Here is a 16,674-nt window from a genome sequence, read left to right on the forward strand (position 1 = left end):
CCAGATTTATTAAGTGTTTATACTGTTACAGTGCAAAGTGGTGACCTAACCGGGCATAGGTTCAGGTTAATTGAGTGTCTGGAATATTTTCTCCTCTAGGTCTACATCTGGTACACTTGTCCTAGGAAAGTGCTGTTTGGTTATAGTATGGGTGAAAAATATTCTGATATACTTTTAATTGATACATGAAGGTGGAATTTTTCACCACAACTAGTAGCTATGGTTGGGATGTGGTAAAATGGATATAAAAATTGCACATTACTTCATATAATTCATATGTACCATAAAAGAATGATTTTGCTGTGAGCAGTGTGGGTGGAATCTGAATTAAATTAGTCTACAAGTAATGTTGAAAATGTGTTGAAAAGACTCGATGGCACTACCTTCTGTTAGTTTTCCCATTTACTCAGCTTGCAGACCCTGTGTGGAGAGGGTAACGTTCCTGCCTAATGACGTGGATGGTCCGGGTTCGATCCCCGGTGAGTGCACTGCACTTTCGTGGCTTTCCAACTCCCCACAGCAGCAGTCATCAGAGGTGTGGTAAATCAGTGTCATTTATATTTATGCTAGCACCTAATCAGTATAGTCGAGCTAATTATACTGATTTCCGAGTTCATAAGAACATATGAATGAGGAAGACTGCAAGAGACCATAAGGTCTACAATAGGCTGTTCCATGTCAATTACTACCTGTCATCCCCATCCATAAAGTTGTCTGACCATTTCTTAAAACAACTGATAATGTCAGTGCTTGCCACATGGTTATCAAGTCTATTCCATTCATTGACCACCCTATTAGTAAACCAGTTCTTGGCTATTTTCTTCTTAAATCTAATTTTTCCAGTTTAAATCCATTACTGCGAGTTCTGCCTTGTCTTAATATGGTGACCTTGTTTGTCACCCTTGCCTTTGGTCCACTTAAACACCTCTACTAGGTCACCCTGCACTCTGCATCTTTCCAGAGAGTGTAAATTAAGATGCCTAGGCCTCTCTTCGTAGGGTAAATTTCTGAGCCCATGTATTATTTGGGTCATTCGCCTCTGTACTGATTCTAGTGAACTGATATCCTTTCTATAAGCCAGAGGCCGAAACTGTACCACATAGTCAAGGATGGGCCTAGAGTGCGATAATTACCTCTGGACTTCTATTCGTAACTGTCCTAGCAAAGAAACCTAATGCTTTGTTACCTTTATTCATGGCGCTAATGCACTGTTTCCTGGAGTCAAGGTCAGGACTCACTAGAACTCCCAAGTCTCTCTCGCATTCTTTTTTTTTTTTTTTTCTAAAAACGTGTTATCTAAGCTATATCTATTTTCGGGGTTGTGTAGCCCTACGTTTAACACGCTGCTCTTTGAGATACTGAAATTCATTTGCCATTTCACCGACCATGTGAACAATTTGTTAAGATCATCCTGCAGAATCTCGGCGCCGTCTCCTGACCTAATTAGGCGTCCTATTTTAGTGTCGTCCACAAACTTACTGACATCGCTATTAATCCCATTGTCAAGTCAATTATGTGCATAATGAAGAATAGACCCAAAACTGAGCCCTGGGGAACCCCACTAGAAACACTCCCCCACCTGGATTTCACACCATTTATGGTGACCCGCAGTTTTCTGTCACTGATCGAAGCTCTAATCCATTCTAACACTTTTCCTCCTATGCCATGGGCTTTGATTTTATTTAGTAGTCTCTGGTGGGGCACCTTGTCAAACGTTTTGCTAGAGTCAAGGTAAAAAAACATTGTAACTATCATTGTTATCTGACGCCTTATATACTTTAGTGTAAAATGATAGAAGATTAGTCACACATGACTTACCCTTGGAGAAACCATATTGTGTGTCACGAATCAAATTGTCTCTTATTCTCAACCAGCCATCGTGGTGAGGTACAGATACTGTATCGTCCCTCAGGGGATAGGCCAGTCCTACAGTGGACCCTTAAGGCTGAACAACAACTACTACAAGAGACGGCGTCAGTAGGACATTCGTTTTCTGTTTACGTTTGTGAAAGGACTGATAGCCAGTTTTGCCGTTGATTAATTTGCAAACAAGTGTGTGGGTAAGATCATGTACTTCTCTTGAAAGTGCAACAGTCTAAGTCACTGTTCACTTGTTACATCTGAGCTGGGTTCGAGCCCTTAGCTCGACCACGTATCAATTCCCGTATATGCTTCCATCGGGTTCCTCGTCAGTCTCGACCGTGATGGCATGGAATTAATGTGAAAATTAATGTAGTTGAAGAGATGAAGATCAGCGTTTTGCGACAATTTGTCGTCTGCTGCGTCAAGGCACCACATCTCCACCAACTGACTGTATGTTTACTCTAAGTGGAGAAATGCTAACGTGGTACCAATACGGAAAATTCACTGAACTATAGACTGGAGTATTTGACCTGCACGATGACCAAAAAGTGCGAAAATATTTCAAAATAGGGATAATTTACTTTGTTTTAATAAAAGAAAGTCAATGTAATATACTTGTTTAGTTTTTATTCGAGAGCGGTTGGTATACTGCATAAGAGAGTTGGATAGATTGTGTATACCTAAATCTTGTAAGACTTTCGGCAAAGTGTCACATAAAATATTAATGTGAAATTTGGAATACAAAGGTGAGCATAGATAACAGACGTATGCAAATAAATAGCGAAAGATGAAACACCAAATTAGAGAAAAGTAACTTATAAGAAATACTCAAACATTGAGCAAGTGAGGCGAATTTGATTAAATGTGGCAAATTAAATTGATTTATATTTTAGGGCAATAGGCCGACCTACTGTAAGTGCCTTACGCCAGGTAGTAAACAGCGGAGGGTGGGATATTACTTCCTAAAATTCGACAGGTATGTAAGCCTGCATTCCAGACAAGAACATATTAGAACGTAACATATAACAAAGCTGTCTGTTCTGAATTGTGCATGCACAAATGTGCAACAGGGGAAGAGTGCAAGAGAAGGATCTTCTCTGTTGCAAAAGTTGGGGGTCGGGGGTCCTCTCCCCTAGAAAAAATGTAATATTGTAGTTTCATGTGTATTCTAACAGTAATTCAGCCATTCAGGAGAAATTTAAAAATTCCATGGGAGGAGGAGGCAGTTGTTCCCCAGCGACAACTATATTATCATTATTATTATAATAATAATAATAGTGATAATAATAATAATAATAATAATAATAATAATAATAGTAATAATAATTATTAATAAAAATAATAATAATAATAATAATTATTATTGTTATTATTATCATTATCATTATTATTGTTGTTGTTGTTATCTGGAACACGGATCTCTTGATAATGAAAAGGATTTTTTTACTTCTGAAAAAAAAAAATGGAAAAAGGGGTAGGATATCAAGAATAAATCAATAAGTCAAATAGCCTACAGCCAATTCGATTTTTTTTTTCAGAAAAAATAAAGGTGGAATTCCAGGAAAATAATTATGGCTTCATTAAGTTGGGAATTTTTCTCAGGATTGAATATAAAAACTGCAGTTGCTTAGGAAAAGACATTATTCCACCGTTTATTATGGCGTACTTGTGTAGATTTCACTCAAGTTGCATATTGGTAAAGTCCTTGTATTTGTATGTAGTTATTAAGTACCCGATTTTGCTGGTGTCTATCCAAGAAATCGTCTGTCAAGTTGCTCCTGTCGATTCAGGATAGAAATTCTTGAGCGAAACTTACTCCCGCGAACTCGGAGCCAAGCCTCTGGAGTAAAACTAGATTGTGACGTATTATGTAAACAAACATGGCGGAAGGATCAAGGTGTGGGGTTCATCAATGTCTACATCGAGACGGTTCATTTCTTGCAAACTTTTCGTCGGTGTGACGGAAATGTCACGCTGCCTATATACCCGAGGTTCAATGGAAGTTGAAATAGATTATACTAGTCAACGACAAACAGTGATAACCGCACTTGTTTTGAGTTGACTTTTCATTGGCTTTCTGTGAGAATGCCTAACAAATGTGTAATCGAAGGTTGTTTAACAAACTATAAACACAAAGGAGTTACTCTTCACAGATTTCCAAAAGACGAAGAAATTAAAAGAACGTGGATCTCGATATGCAGTCCACAAAAGGAAATCAATCCAGTTATGGCGAGAGTTTGTTCCCGGCACTTTGAAATAAGCGATTACAAAAGACATCTAAAATATGAACTACTTAATCTGCCAGTACCCAAACAGCTGAGAATACTGAAGGCTGACGCAGTACCAAAGCTTTATCTTCCGTATTCTAAAGGTGAGTCAGACAAAGTTTGTGGTAAACAGGAAAGCATATACGAACATTAAAACTCCCTGGTAAAACTAAGGTTAGGAGGAATGTGCCCCCCCCCCCCTGGTGTTGATAAAGATAGTGGTCAGGGAGAATATTTAATATTTTGTTATTATTATCATTACTTTATGGTAGTTTATATTATTGTTATCGTAATCATCATCATGATCTGCTTCTGAACTCAACCCTCAAACATAATTTTCAATCTCCGTGAAGCAATTTCAGTCATGCATTAATTATAAATTTTAAATTCATCAATAAGAGCACCTCCAACAACTATGTGAATAGTAACCAAACTTTTTATTCTATTCTATATACTGAGAGCTTTCTCCCCTTTGTAAAGGAGTTAGCCAAATCAAAGGCACATACCTACTCCCACCCATTCCACTCCCATCCACCATCCTCCTGGATGACAGGTCATCCCTATATCCTGCCCACTGCACTGGGTCAGAAGTAATGCAGCAAGACATAGTACATCCACAACAAGGCTGTTCCACTTAATTGGTGACCCCCCCCCCCTCCGTCCCCTCATGCAGAAGACTAGAAGATGGGAGAAAGATCCCTTTGGGCTGTGTCAAAATATCATTCACACATAAACACCCCCTTCCTCCCCATCCCTTGCCCGTCCCTTCTTTGCATAACAGTATCATTTATACAGTCATTCTCCACTCATCCCTATCTCCTGCCTTCTCACTTCCTTGCTCAACAGACATTCCCCTCTTGCTCAATGCCTCTTCACATCACCCCCCTTCTCATCCTCAGTCATTCCCTCAAGTTCACTCCTTCCACCTCCTTCTACACCTCTTTTACTAATCTTTCATCAGTCATTCTTTTCATGTGTCCAGACCATCCCAATAATCTTTCATTGGCCCAATATGCAATCTCCTTTCCCACTCCCACTCTCCTCACCTCATCCCTCACTCTATCCAACCTAGTAACCCCTACCATACTTCTCGGCCATTTCAACTCAAACACATTTAAACTTTTCCTCTCTGCTTCTTTTAAATTCCAAGTCTTTGCCCCATACAGTATTTTTAGCACAAACAGCCCTTCATACAATCTCTATGTATCTTTTCCCAGATGCCTATTTCTCAAAACACTTTTTAACACCTCCCCCAAGGCATTTACTTGCTTCTATCTACAATTTACCTCCACCTCCACTCCTCCCTTTCTTGCCACATGCTACCCCAAATACCTAAAACTATCCTTTCCTTCAGCCTCTCTCCTTTTAGACTTCTAAAACTTATATATATATATATATATATATATATATATATATATGTGTGTATATATATATATATATATATATATTTGAATAATTCGCTAGTGGACAGCGACATCAATCACACAATTTATGACCGTCGCGCAGAGGACTCGAACCACCGCCTATAGACCCAAGAGAGTCCACAGCACACGCCTTTAACCACTCGACCACAGACGATCTGTGGTCGAGTGGTTAAAGGCGTGTGCTGTGGACTCTCTTGGGTCTATAGGCGGTGGTTCGAGTCCTCTGCGCGACGGTCATAAATTGTGTGGTATATATATATATATGTATATATATATATATATATATATATATATATGTATATATATTTACCTAGTTGTATTATACATGAAGGGGAGCTATGCTCATGGTGACCCATTTTTGTATCTCACAAGATCAAGTTTGTTCTTAAATTCTTGTATTGTGTTTGCACACACTATTTCTTAATCCAATTTGTTCCATATATCTATCACTCCATGTAGGAAGCTGTTCTTTTTCAGGTCTATTCTGTAGTTATCCTTTTTGAGTTTCATTGCATGTCCTCTAGTTTTTCCTCTGTCCCACTTTAATAATACTGTAGATGGTTATTAGGTTCCCTTGTTCTCTTCTTTGTTCCAGGGTTGGCAATTCCAATTTGACCAGTCTTTGTTCATATGTCAGGTTTGCAAGTGTTGGGACCAACTTTGTCGTTGCTCTTTGTGTGTGTATTTACCTAGTTGTATTTTGCAGGAAGGGGAGCTACGCTCGTGGTGTCCCGCATTTGTATCTCGCAGTGTCTAGTTTGCTCTTAAACTCATGAATGTTTTTTGCACACACTATTTCATTGTCCAGTTTGTTTCCAAGTGTTCACCACTCTATGTGGAAAACTGTTTTTCTTCAGATATCTTCTTTAGCTATGTTTTTTTCTTTTCTTTCCATGTCCTCTTGTGCTTCTCCTGTCCCAGATTACCAAGTCCTCTCTATGGAGTATTTCTGTGCGTTTCATGATTCTGTAGATGGTCAGTAGGTCACCTCTCTCTCTTCTTTGCTCCAGAGTTGGTAACTCCAGTTTAGCCAGTCTCTCCTCATATGACAAGTTTGCAGGTGCAGGTGCCATTTTAGTTGCTGCTCTTTGGATTCTTTCTATTTTCTTTATATTCTTTTTGGTACTGGGTGACCACAATGTCACCGCATATTCTAGTCTAGGCCTTATCAGTATGACCAATATTTTTTAATAATTTCTTCATCCCGATATGTAAATGCTACTTTTATTGATCTTAGCAAGTTGTAGGATTCTCCAACAATTTTGTTTATCTGTTTGTCATAGGACAAGTCATTTGAGATAATTACACCCAAATCTTTTTCGAATCCTTCCTTCTTTACCTCCTTGGTTCCAATTTTATATTGTCCTGATATTCTGATTTTGCTTTTTCCAAACTCCATTATGCTACACTTGTAAATATTGAAGTCCACTTCCCATTTCTGACTCCAGTTCCATACATCATTCAGGTCTTCCTGCAGTGCTTTGCAATCTTTTTCAGTTTTTACCTTCTTTAACAGTTTGGCGTCGTCTGCAAAGAAGCTCTTGTAATATTTTACATCATCATCCATGTCATTCACATAAATAGCAAACATTATTGGAGCCAATACAGATTCTTGCAGTGCTTCACTGATCACCTCTTTCCAATCTGAATATTTTTTTCTGAGCACTACTCTCATCTCTCTACCAATCAGGAAGTCTTTCATCCATTTTAGTAGGTTCCCTTGTATCCCTCCTATATGTTTGAGTTTCTTTAATAATCTTTTTGTGTGGTACTTTGTCAAAAGCTTTTTGTAAGTCCAGGAAGGCACAGTCAGCCCATCCATTCCTTTCTTGTGCTATGTGTATTAATCTTGAGTAGAAATGTATTAAGTTTGTGGTACATGATCTTCCTTGTCTGAACCCAAATTGTCTTGGGTTTATTATATTGTTGTCTTCCAGGTGTTTTACCCATCAATTCTTGATGATCTCACAAATTTTGGCTATAGTGCTTGTTAGTGAGGCTGGCCTATAGTTGGTTGGTTCTTCCTTATTTCCTCCTTTATATATTGGTACAATGTTAGCATTTTTCCAGTCTTTTGGTATTTTTCCTTCTTTGAGTGAGCAACTTATTATGTTATGCATTTTGTCCGTTAATTCTTCTTTGCATTCTTTTAGAATCCAATTTGCAATTCCATCCAGTTCATGTGATTTCCTGATGTCAAGGTTTGATATGTGTATGTGTGTGTATGTAATATCACCACAGGAGAAGAAATACAAGACTGTAAGTACTTTCATGTATATACATCTTCAGGCTATGTAAGACAGATACAAGTATGGTTAGATACATAAAAAGGAAGGAAGACGGACATGGAGGAAACAGTGGGGGTATGTGTGTGTGGAGGAATGTAGGGCTGATGTGGTGCATGACCTAACCTTCCTTAGACCAGACTACATATGGTTCAATTTGGTGGATACTTTTTGGTCACCAACTCAGTCAACAGTTGATCACATTTGAAATGTCCTTAGCTCAAGTTTACATTTCTATCATATGTGCCTGAGATGAAGCATGATTCAGTCACATTTCTCTTAGGTAAACCCTTTGATTTTGCTATAATTTTGGCGAAGACCAATCAGTTTGATGGTCATTTAATGTTTTATGTATGTAAACATATTTGTATCTGTCTTCTTTGTCTGAAGATGTGAATACATGGAAGTACTTACTCTCTACAATTTTCTCTTCTCCTGTGGTGATATTGCATAATTTTTTTCACAGTAATATCATTATATATATATATATATATATATATATATATATATATATATATATATATATATATATATATATATGTATAAATGTATGTTTGTATGTATGTAATGTATATATTGATTGTAGTATATATAAAAGGAGCAAAGCTCATGGGGTCCTGCCCCCTACCTTCCAGTATATCATACAAAGTCTCAAATTCTTGGTTCCATTCAAAAATAATTTATAGATCTTTCTGCAGTAGCCTACAAACCTCATTTTTCACTTTTCTAATTATTTTTGCATAATTTACAAACATGTTTGTATAGATTATTGTACCTTCCAGCATGTCATTGACCTAAATAAAAAACATTATAGGTACCAGCGCTTAATCTTGTGGAACTCCACTGATCACTGCTTTTCATCCTGACATCTTATTCTTTACTACTTTCCTCATATACCTCCCCTTCAAAAAACTTTCATCTATTTGAGTGGTTTGCCTTAGACCTGCAATATCCTCCAAAGCCTTCTCTAGATTGAAATATACACAGTTTACCCAATGCTCCCTCTCTTGCAACACATTGATCATTCTTAACCCCTTCACTCCGGGCCAAAATCTCGCGGGCAGCATTAGCTGCCAGACGTGTGATGTTGCGTCATAATACTCGCATTATAAAAAATAAAGTTACCGCTGTATTGCTCGTTCTCTTTCACCCGTGAATTTTGATAACCATAGAAAATGTGATGAAGCCAGTTTACAGAGTATGGGGGTCACACAGGTACAACTACAATATATATAATCAAGATGCCGACATCGGCATCCTCGCGTACCCACTTGCTCCCCATGACGCCTACAAAGGCGTTACTGTATGGAAGGGGTTAACCCCTTCACTCCGGGCCAAAATCTCGTGGACAGCATTAGCTGCCAGATGTGCGATGGTGTGTTATAATACTCGCATTATATAAAATAAAGTCACCACTGTATTGCTCGTTCTCTTTCACCCGTGAATTTTAATAACCATAGAAAATGTGATGAAGCAATTTACTGAGTATGGGGTCACGCAGGAATAACTACAATATATATCATCAAGACGCCGACATCGGCATCCTCGTGTACACATTTGCTCCTCATGACGCCTACGTAGACGTCATCGTATAGAAGGGGTTAAGGAAATGCTTAAAAGGTTTGACGCACATGAACTTCCAGATCTCAAGCCAGAATAACTGTTAGAAGAATATTCATCTCTTCAAGATATTTGATTTATTGATTTTTCACAATCCTTTCACATAATTTCACTATTGTGCTGGTCATTGATACTAACCTATAGTTTAGTGGTGCCTCCTTAATTTCACTTTTGTGAATTGGCATCCAATTAGCCCTTTTCCTTAAGTGTGTGTATATATGTATTTACCTAGTTTGATCATTTTTATGACAGTTGCATGCAGGACTTGAACCCACTGTTTTCGGCCACCCGTAAGATTACCTTCACAGAGCCTTTACCCACTCCACCACAGAGATTATAGTCTCTGTGAAGGTAATCTTATGGGTGGCCAAAAGCAGTGGGTTTGAGTCCTACATGCGACTGTCATAAAAATGATCAGATTAATGTCACTGTGACTAGCAAATTTCTCCCATCTTACCTAGTTGTATTCTACTGGAAGGGGAGCTATGCTTCTGGTGTCTCATCTTTGTATCTCACTACATCTAGTTTGTTCTTAAATTCATGTATGGTGTTTGCACACACTATAGTTTCATCCAATTTGTTCCAGACATCCACCACTCTGTGTATGTGTACACATGTGTGTATTTAAGATCATAACATTACCCATAGATCAGGCCATGTTTAAGCTATTAGCTTTCATCAGGAAGGATACTACCTGTCAATCATAAGCAAAACATGTGGTCCAAGACTATGGTGAATCACATCTGCTTTTCTTTTGGCTTCCCTCACCATGAATTTTATTTCTACCCTCTTTAGTTTATACCTCTCTCAGTTTCGCATAGTATTTTTCCTCTACTTTTGACTCATGTCATTCATTTTCAGCATTTCTCTACAACATACTTAGATATTGTAGTTGCTTTATTTAATTAACTCGATAAAGTTACTCTTATTTTTCAATTTATTTACAGGCTGTGCCAGTGAAGATACTGTGCTTCAACAGCAATCAGGTGCCTTGAAGTCACCAGTTGACACAAAAAGCACAATAGCCTGTGCACCAACTCTTATCAGTAGTGTTCAAAACACAACCAGTGGCTATGGAAGTAAGTTTTGTTAAAAGTTGTTGAATGATAATAAAAAAAGTTAAAGAATTGCTGCCATTTGTAGGTAGAGATGAAAACTGAAAAGGATGACTTTTTTCATTATTCAATTGTTATATTTACAGACTGTGCTAATGTGAGTACTGAGTTTTCCCAGCCACAGACTGTCTGGAAAAAACCTGTTGATATAGGACACAGGATAGCTAGTGCACCAACTTTCATCATTTGTACTCAAGATACATCCAGTGACAATGAAAGTAAATGTTATTTGAATTTGTTGAAAAGTAGCTTTAACCTCATCATTACGAGTCAAATATCTGCACAGAGTTGGGCTGCCTGATGCATGATGTTTTTATGATACATCACAATATGCATGTTTTAAGATATAAAGTACAGCTGTAATACTCATTCTCTTTCACCCTGAATGTTGATAACCACAGAAAACACGATCAAGCCTGTTCACAGAATACAGGTTTACTTGGTTACAACTACAAAATATAATCAAGATGCCGACACTGGCACATCCTCGTATACCCACTCATGCCTCATGATGCCGAAGTTGGCATCTCAAATGCAGTGGGTTAAAATGTAATTGCTGTCATTTGTAGGGTGAGAAAGAAACTATAAGGATGACAATTTGTTTCAATTTCTACATGAACATATACATGTACACACACATTGATTGAGGATAGGAGGTCTTCAAGAGGTCATGAGTACAAATTTTTAAGGAAGACTATATGTCTAACGGATGTGAAGAAATACAGTTTACTATAGAGATGTATAAATACTTTGAATAACTTAGAAAGTGATATAGCCCCAGCTCACACAATGGATGAATTCAAATCTAAGTATGATAATATAATTGGAAGTCAAGGCTATAGGTTAAGTTTGAACTATACATGAATTTGAGGCTAGGAGATAGGACCTAACAAGCGTTGCTCCTTTCTTGTATATTACAATTAGGTAAACACCCAAACACACACATACTGTATATATATATATATATATATGTGTGTGTGTGTGTGTGTGTGTGCATTTCTCTCTATATTGCAAGGGCTTTTTCCCTGTTACAAGGGAGGTAGCTAAATCAAAAGGCATAAACCCACTCCCACCTTTTCCTCTCCCATCCATCACTCTTTCCTCCCTCTCATCTTAATTATTCATGGATGACAGGTCATACCTGTATCCTGCCCACTGTCCTGGGTCAAATGCAGTGCAGCAGGACAGCACAGTACTCACCTAATTATTGTGATATTTAAAGATTGTTGTATTGAAGGTACTGAGCATCCCCAACCATCATCTTCCTTGAAGAAGCCTTTTGATGCAGGAAATACCTTAGCCAGTCCACCAGGTTCTATCAGTGATATTCAAGATACATCCAGTGGCCATGAAAGTATGTGATATTGAAAGATGCTGTTATACTTGACCATCAGTTTGAAATATTTTAATATAAGGGATTTTGAATTTAAGAGATATATTAAAAAAGTCAAGCTTCGTTTAGTGGACTTGTTAAATACAGTTATTTAGAATAGGGATCCCTTAATACAAAATTCCATAGAACCCTTGAATCAAGTGTCATGTGCACTTTTTTTTTTTAACATCATTGTTGTATATGTTACAGACTGTGCTCGTGAGGGTACTGTGTTTCCCCCATCATCAGATGCCTTAATGAGGCCTTTCAATACAGGAAGTAGATTAGCCAGTGCACCAGCTCTTAGCAATACTGGAGACATAGCCAATGGCCATGGAAGTAAGTGTTAATGAGAGCTTGTGAATAATGACTATACTTAGCCTTTAAGTTTCTTTTATTTTATTGATATTTAAAGTGAGGTAACATACTGACATCATGAAAGTAATATAAAGAAAACTAAACCTTGGGTTTAGAAGTGACAATTGAAGAAACAAGCTTTAAGGGAAAATAAAAAATGTAACAACTAGTAATTCACATGAGGGGATATAAGTTTTGTAATAAGCAAAATGTGTTGTATTGGCTTTCATGGACTAGTATAAGACATATGATAGGGTTGGTAGAGAAGTATAGAAAATATGTTGCAGATGTACAGGATATGGGGGAAGTAACCCCAGTCTCGTTGGAATATCTCATACTAGGGTTGTCTTGTACTCATTGGGTCATTATACTTTTAATTTGCAATAATATGTGTGTGTGTGGAACCACAGTAGAAAAGAAAAATGGAGATGGTAAGATCTTTCATATATTACATGTTTGTTTATTGTTTGTCAGAATATATATTACATAAATTCATCTTACTGTTTCCATTTTCTTTTCCCTTGGGAGTTGTATATTCACAAGTCAAGCTAAGACATAAGAATTTACATATGGGACTTTTATTTTCAAAGGTACAAGAAGACATGCAGCATCAATGAAGTCATCTAGTGGGAGTGTAAAATCCATAAAGAGGATTATGCGGCAAAAGTCAGAATTGAATGAATGTAAAAATCCTAAAGAAGAAACAATATCTGATGATACTCATTGTTTCCAAATACCTTGTAAGAGAGAAAAGGATTGTGAGAAGTCTAGCAGATGCATAGCACAGATTACTTCAATTTTTGGCACAGATGATTTGAAGAAACATCTGGTATCTCACATTGGCGAAAAAACTTTTAAGTGTAAATCATGTGATGCTTCATTTTCCGAATCTTGTAATTTGAAAAGGCACGCAAGAACTCATACAGGCGTTAAGCCGTATAAGTGTAACTTATGTGAGCTTTCTTTCTCTCAGTCGGGTACTTTGAAGAAGCACATCAGAATTCACACAGGAGAGAAACCGTACCAATGTGACGTCTGTAAATCTTCATTTTCTGAATCTGGTAGTTTGAAGATGCACATGAGAATTCATACAGGCGATAAGCCCTATAAATGTAGCCTATGTGAATCCTCATTTTCTCAGTCAGGTAGTTTGAAGAGGCATATCAGAACCCACACAGGCGAGAAACCTTTTAGATGTTCTTTATGCACGTCTTCATTTTCTCAGTCTGGATACCTGAAGAACCACATGAGGACACACTTGGGCGATAAGCCATACAAGTGTACTTTATGCGAGTACGCGGTGTCCGAGTCCAGTAATTTAAGGAGGCACATGAGAACTCACACGGGAGAGAAGCCCTATAGATGCACTTCATGCGAGTCTTCGTATTCTCAGTCCGTAGATTTGAAGCGGCACATGAGAACGCACACAGGTGACAAACCTTATAAATGTACTATGTGTGAGTCTTCCTTTTCTCAGTCAGCTCATTTGAAAAGTCATATGAGGACTCACACATATGAAAAGCCCTATAAATGTACTGTATGTGCGTCTTCTTTTTCACAGTCTTTTAATTTGAAGAGACACATGAAAACTCACACTGGTGATAAGCGTCGCAAATATACTCGTTATGAAGATTCTTTTTCTCAATTAAGTCAGTTGAAGAACCATGTAAAAGTTCACTTAAACAGTTATTTAAGATATGAGGAATCTGTAGGGTGTAGCTATGAGATTTCTTGTGGAAATTCCCAGCCCCTACTAAGATATACAGAACCTTTAAAAATTATGCTGTGTACTCAAAAGGATGTCAGTGAAGACATTTCAGAGAGACTGGGGAGCATGAACAGGAGTTCTAACCAACTGATGTCTCTGGTGAAGGAAGAAATTAAAGTGGAAGAGCATGACATTGATGATATTACCTGCTGAAATAAAAGAATAGGTTTTATGATGTAGACTTATAGCTGTATGTAAGGGATTTAATGTGTGAAGTGTGTTTTAACCCATTCAACTCCGATGACAAGATGTCTTGTCATTTGGTCAAATAAAACAAAAAATCATAATAAAACAACAAAATGTTTGATGATCAAACAGCACCAGAAAAATATGACGTCATCAGTCCTCCTCGAGGAGGAGGACTGATGACGTCATATTTTTCTGGTGCTGTTTGATCATCAAACATTTTGTTGTTTTATTATGATTTTTTGTTTTATTTGACCAAATGACAAGACATCTTGTCATCGGAGTTGAATGGGTTAAAGGTTATGCCTAGTTTCCAATGTAATGAGTACTTGCAACGAAAATCATTGTTCATTTATGGGTGATAAAAGTTTGATCCATAATCCTGTACATGGAACTTATAGTTTTTCATGCTGTTGCCATGTGATTTGATTAAACTGAGGGAACCTTCAGTGCCCCCACTAATCTCATTTAAAGGTTAATGTCCTGCTAAACCTGGAGATGCCATTCATCATTCTTGGTATTTTTACTACCTACTGTCAATGTTATATGACTAAAGGAAATGTCCCACCACTCAAGGGTAAAAATGTTTATTTTTGGAAAATTACAATCACTGCATTTGACAGTTGTAGAGTATCTTTTAAGTGTTGATAAAGTGTGTATTCATAAATTATTTCTAATAATTATCTGTTACTAGTATTGGTTTAATAAAAATCTGATTCTGAAAGCCTGTTTAAGTGATCCAAACTTTAGTTCAATTTTGGTCCTTTGAGTGCTTGGAATTCCTCATAAGGAGTTATGCTTCCATGAAGTAGTGGTTAATCAATCCATTATCACTGATCTCTCTTGCAGGAGATCCACAGCTTCAAGGTAAACAGGTAAGTCATCAGATTGGCTAATGAGTCACTCAGGACATCTCTACAAAACAAAATATAAGGAAAGGTTAGGCCCAAATAAAAATGATGAAGATGTCTTGATAGATTCAGAGGAAGAAATGAGCAAGGCTTTTAATTAATATTTTCTCATCACCTGACTGTAACCTGATCTTTAGTGGGGATGAGGGAAGTAGACTAACATTGGCATTAATAAGAAAGAAGTAGTTAAAGAGATTGATAGACTTAAAGCTACAAAAATTCTCGGGTGCAAACAAAATTTTTCCAATAATTTAAATTTGAAATCTGTGATCAGTTAACAGAAATGTCTAGTAAGTCAGTAGACACTGGATTTGTGCCTATTTCTTAGGGATAGGTAAACATTATTCCTGTTTTCTAAAAGTGATATGTCATCTATGCATAACTACGGGCCAATTAGTTTGATGTTGGTTATAGGTGAAATGCTACATACATATACCAAGGCTTTTTCCCCCTTACAAGGGAGGTAGCCAAAAAGGGAAAGGCATAAATTCATTTCCACCCATTCCATCCCTAAATACACTCCACACCCCTCCACCCTCCCTCTTATCTGAGCACCTCCTGGATGAAATGCTAGAATCAATAATAGCAAATAGAATCAGATCACATTGAGAGACATAATTTTATTTGTGACTTAGCATGGATTCACCAAGGGTATGTCATGTGTAACTTATCTTCTATCCTTTTACGCTAATGTCTACAAGGTATCAAATAGCAATGATGGTTATGATTTTATTTACTTTGACTTTAGCAAAGCGTTCAACAAGGTACCCCCATGGTATTGGAGGAGAAGTGTTTGAATGGACTAGAGCAAGGGTTCTCAGCCTTACTTGGCCCATTCACCCCTTTCACCATTTGTCTGAATGTCATTCCCCCCTCCTTTCCAAGATTGCCTGTTTCAAAAAGTGCATTCTAAATAAATATGCAAATATTACTAAAAACCCTTTTATTTTTTCCAAATTAGTATATATTTTTCCCATATTAGTATAATTCCAGCCCAGGTGACAGGCCAGATAGGCCAAAACCTATAATTGCTTTCCTCAATGTGTAAACTGACTGTGGTCACAAATCACCCCCCAGAAAACCCAAAATTCCCCCCTGGGGGTGAATTTCACCCCTAATGAGAACCCCTGGACTAGAGCATGAATCAGGGACAGAAAATAGCATGTCACCATTGATGGTGTAAAATCCAGATGGCGAGTGTTATTAGTGAAGTTCCTCAGGTCTTGATTTTGGGTCTCATTGTTCATTGTGTATATAAACAACTTGGACAATGGGATTATAAGTTATGTTAGTAAGATTGCAGATGACACTAAAATAGAACACCAAATCAGATCAGGCAAAGATGCTGGGATACTGCAGGAAGATCTTAACAAATTGTTGACATATTTGGTGAAATGGGAAATGGACTTCAATATCAAAAGTGGTGTTTAAACATAGGTTCACGCAACCCAGAGAGCAGATATAGCTTAGACAACTCTTTTTTTTTTTTTTTAGAGAAAACTGAGT

At 37.4% G+C, this 16,674-nt stretch overlaps 1 protein-coding gene across 2 annotated transcripts; it reads left to right on the forward strand.

The window, feature by feature from the left end:
* The first annotated feature begins 3,609 nt into the window (after window positions 1-3,609).
* On the forward strand, window positions 3,610-14,353 carry LOC143031501 (uncharacterized). 2 transcript variants are annotated; one of them, XM_076195425.1, is made up of 6 exons: window positions 3,610-4,234; window positions 10,407-10,538; window positions 10,661-10,792; window positions 11,797-11,928; window positions 12,157-12,285; window positions 12,894-14,353. In XM_076195425.1, exons 1-6 carry the CDS (start codon window positions 3,949-3,951, stop codon window positions 14,222-14,224), a joined length of 2,142 nt encoding a protein of 713 aa, XP_076051540.1. In that variant the 5' UTR covers window positions 3,610-3,948; the 3' UTR covers window positions 14,225-14,353. The 2 variants fall into 2 exon arrangements, with proteins under 2 accessions (XP_076051540.1, XP_076051541.1); XM_076195426.1 differs by having other exon boundaries at window positions 3,617-4,234; window positions 11,812-11,928.
* The last annotated feature ends 2,321 nt before the right edge of the window (window positions 14,354-16,674 follow it).

The sequence above is a fragment of the Oratosquilla oratoria genome, chromosome 12, assembly GCF_046742065.1.
Source record: "Oratosquilla oratoria isolate Oo_2021 chromosome 12, ASM4674206v1, whole genome shotgun sequence".
NCBI classification, from domain to species: Eukaryota; Metazoa; Arthropoda; class Malacostraca; order Stomatopoda; family Squillidae; genus Oratosquilla; species Oratosquilla oratoria.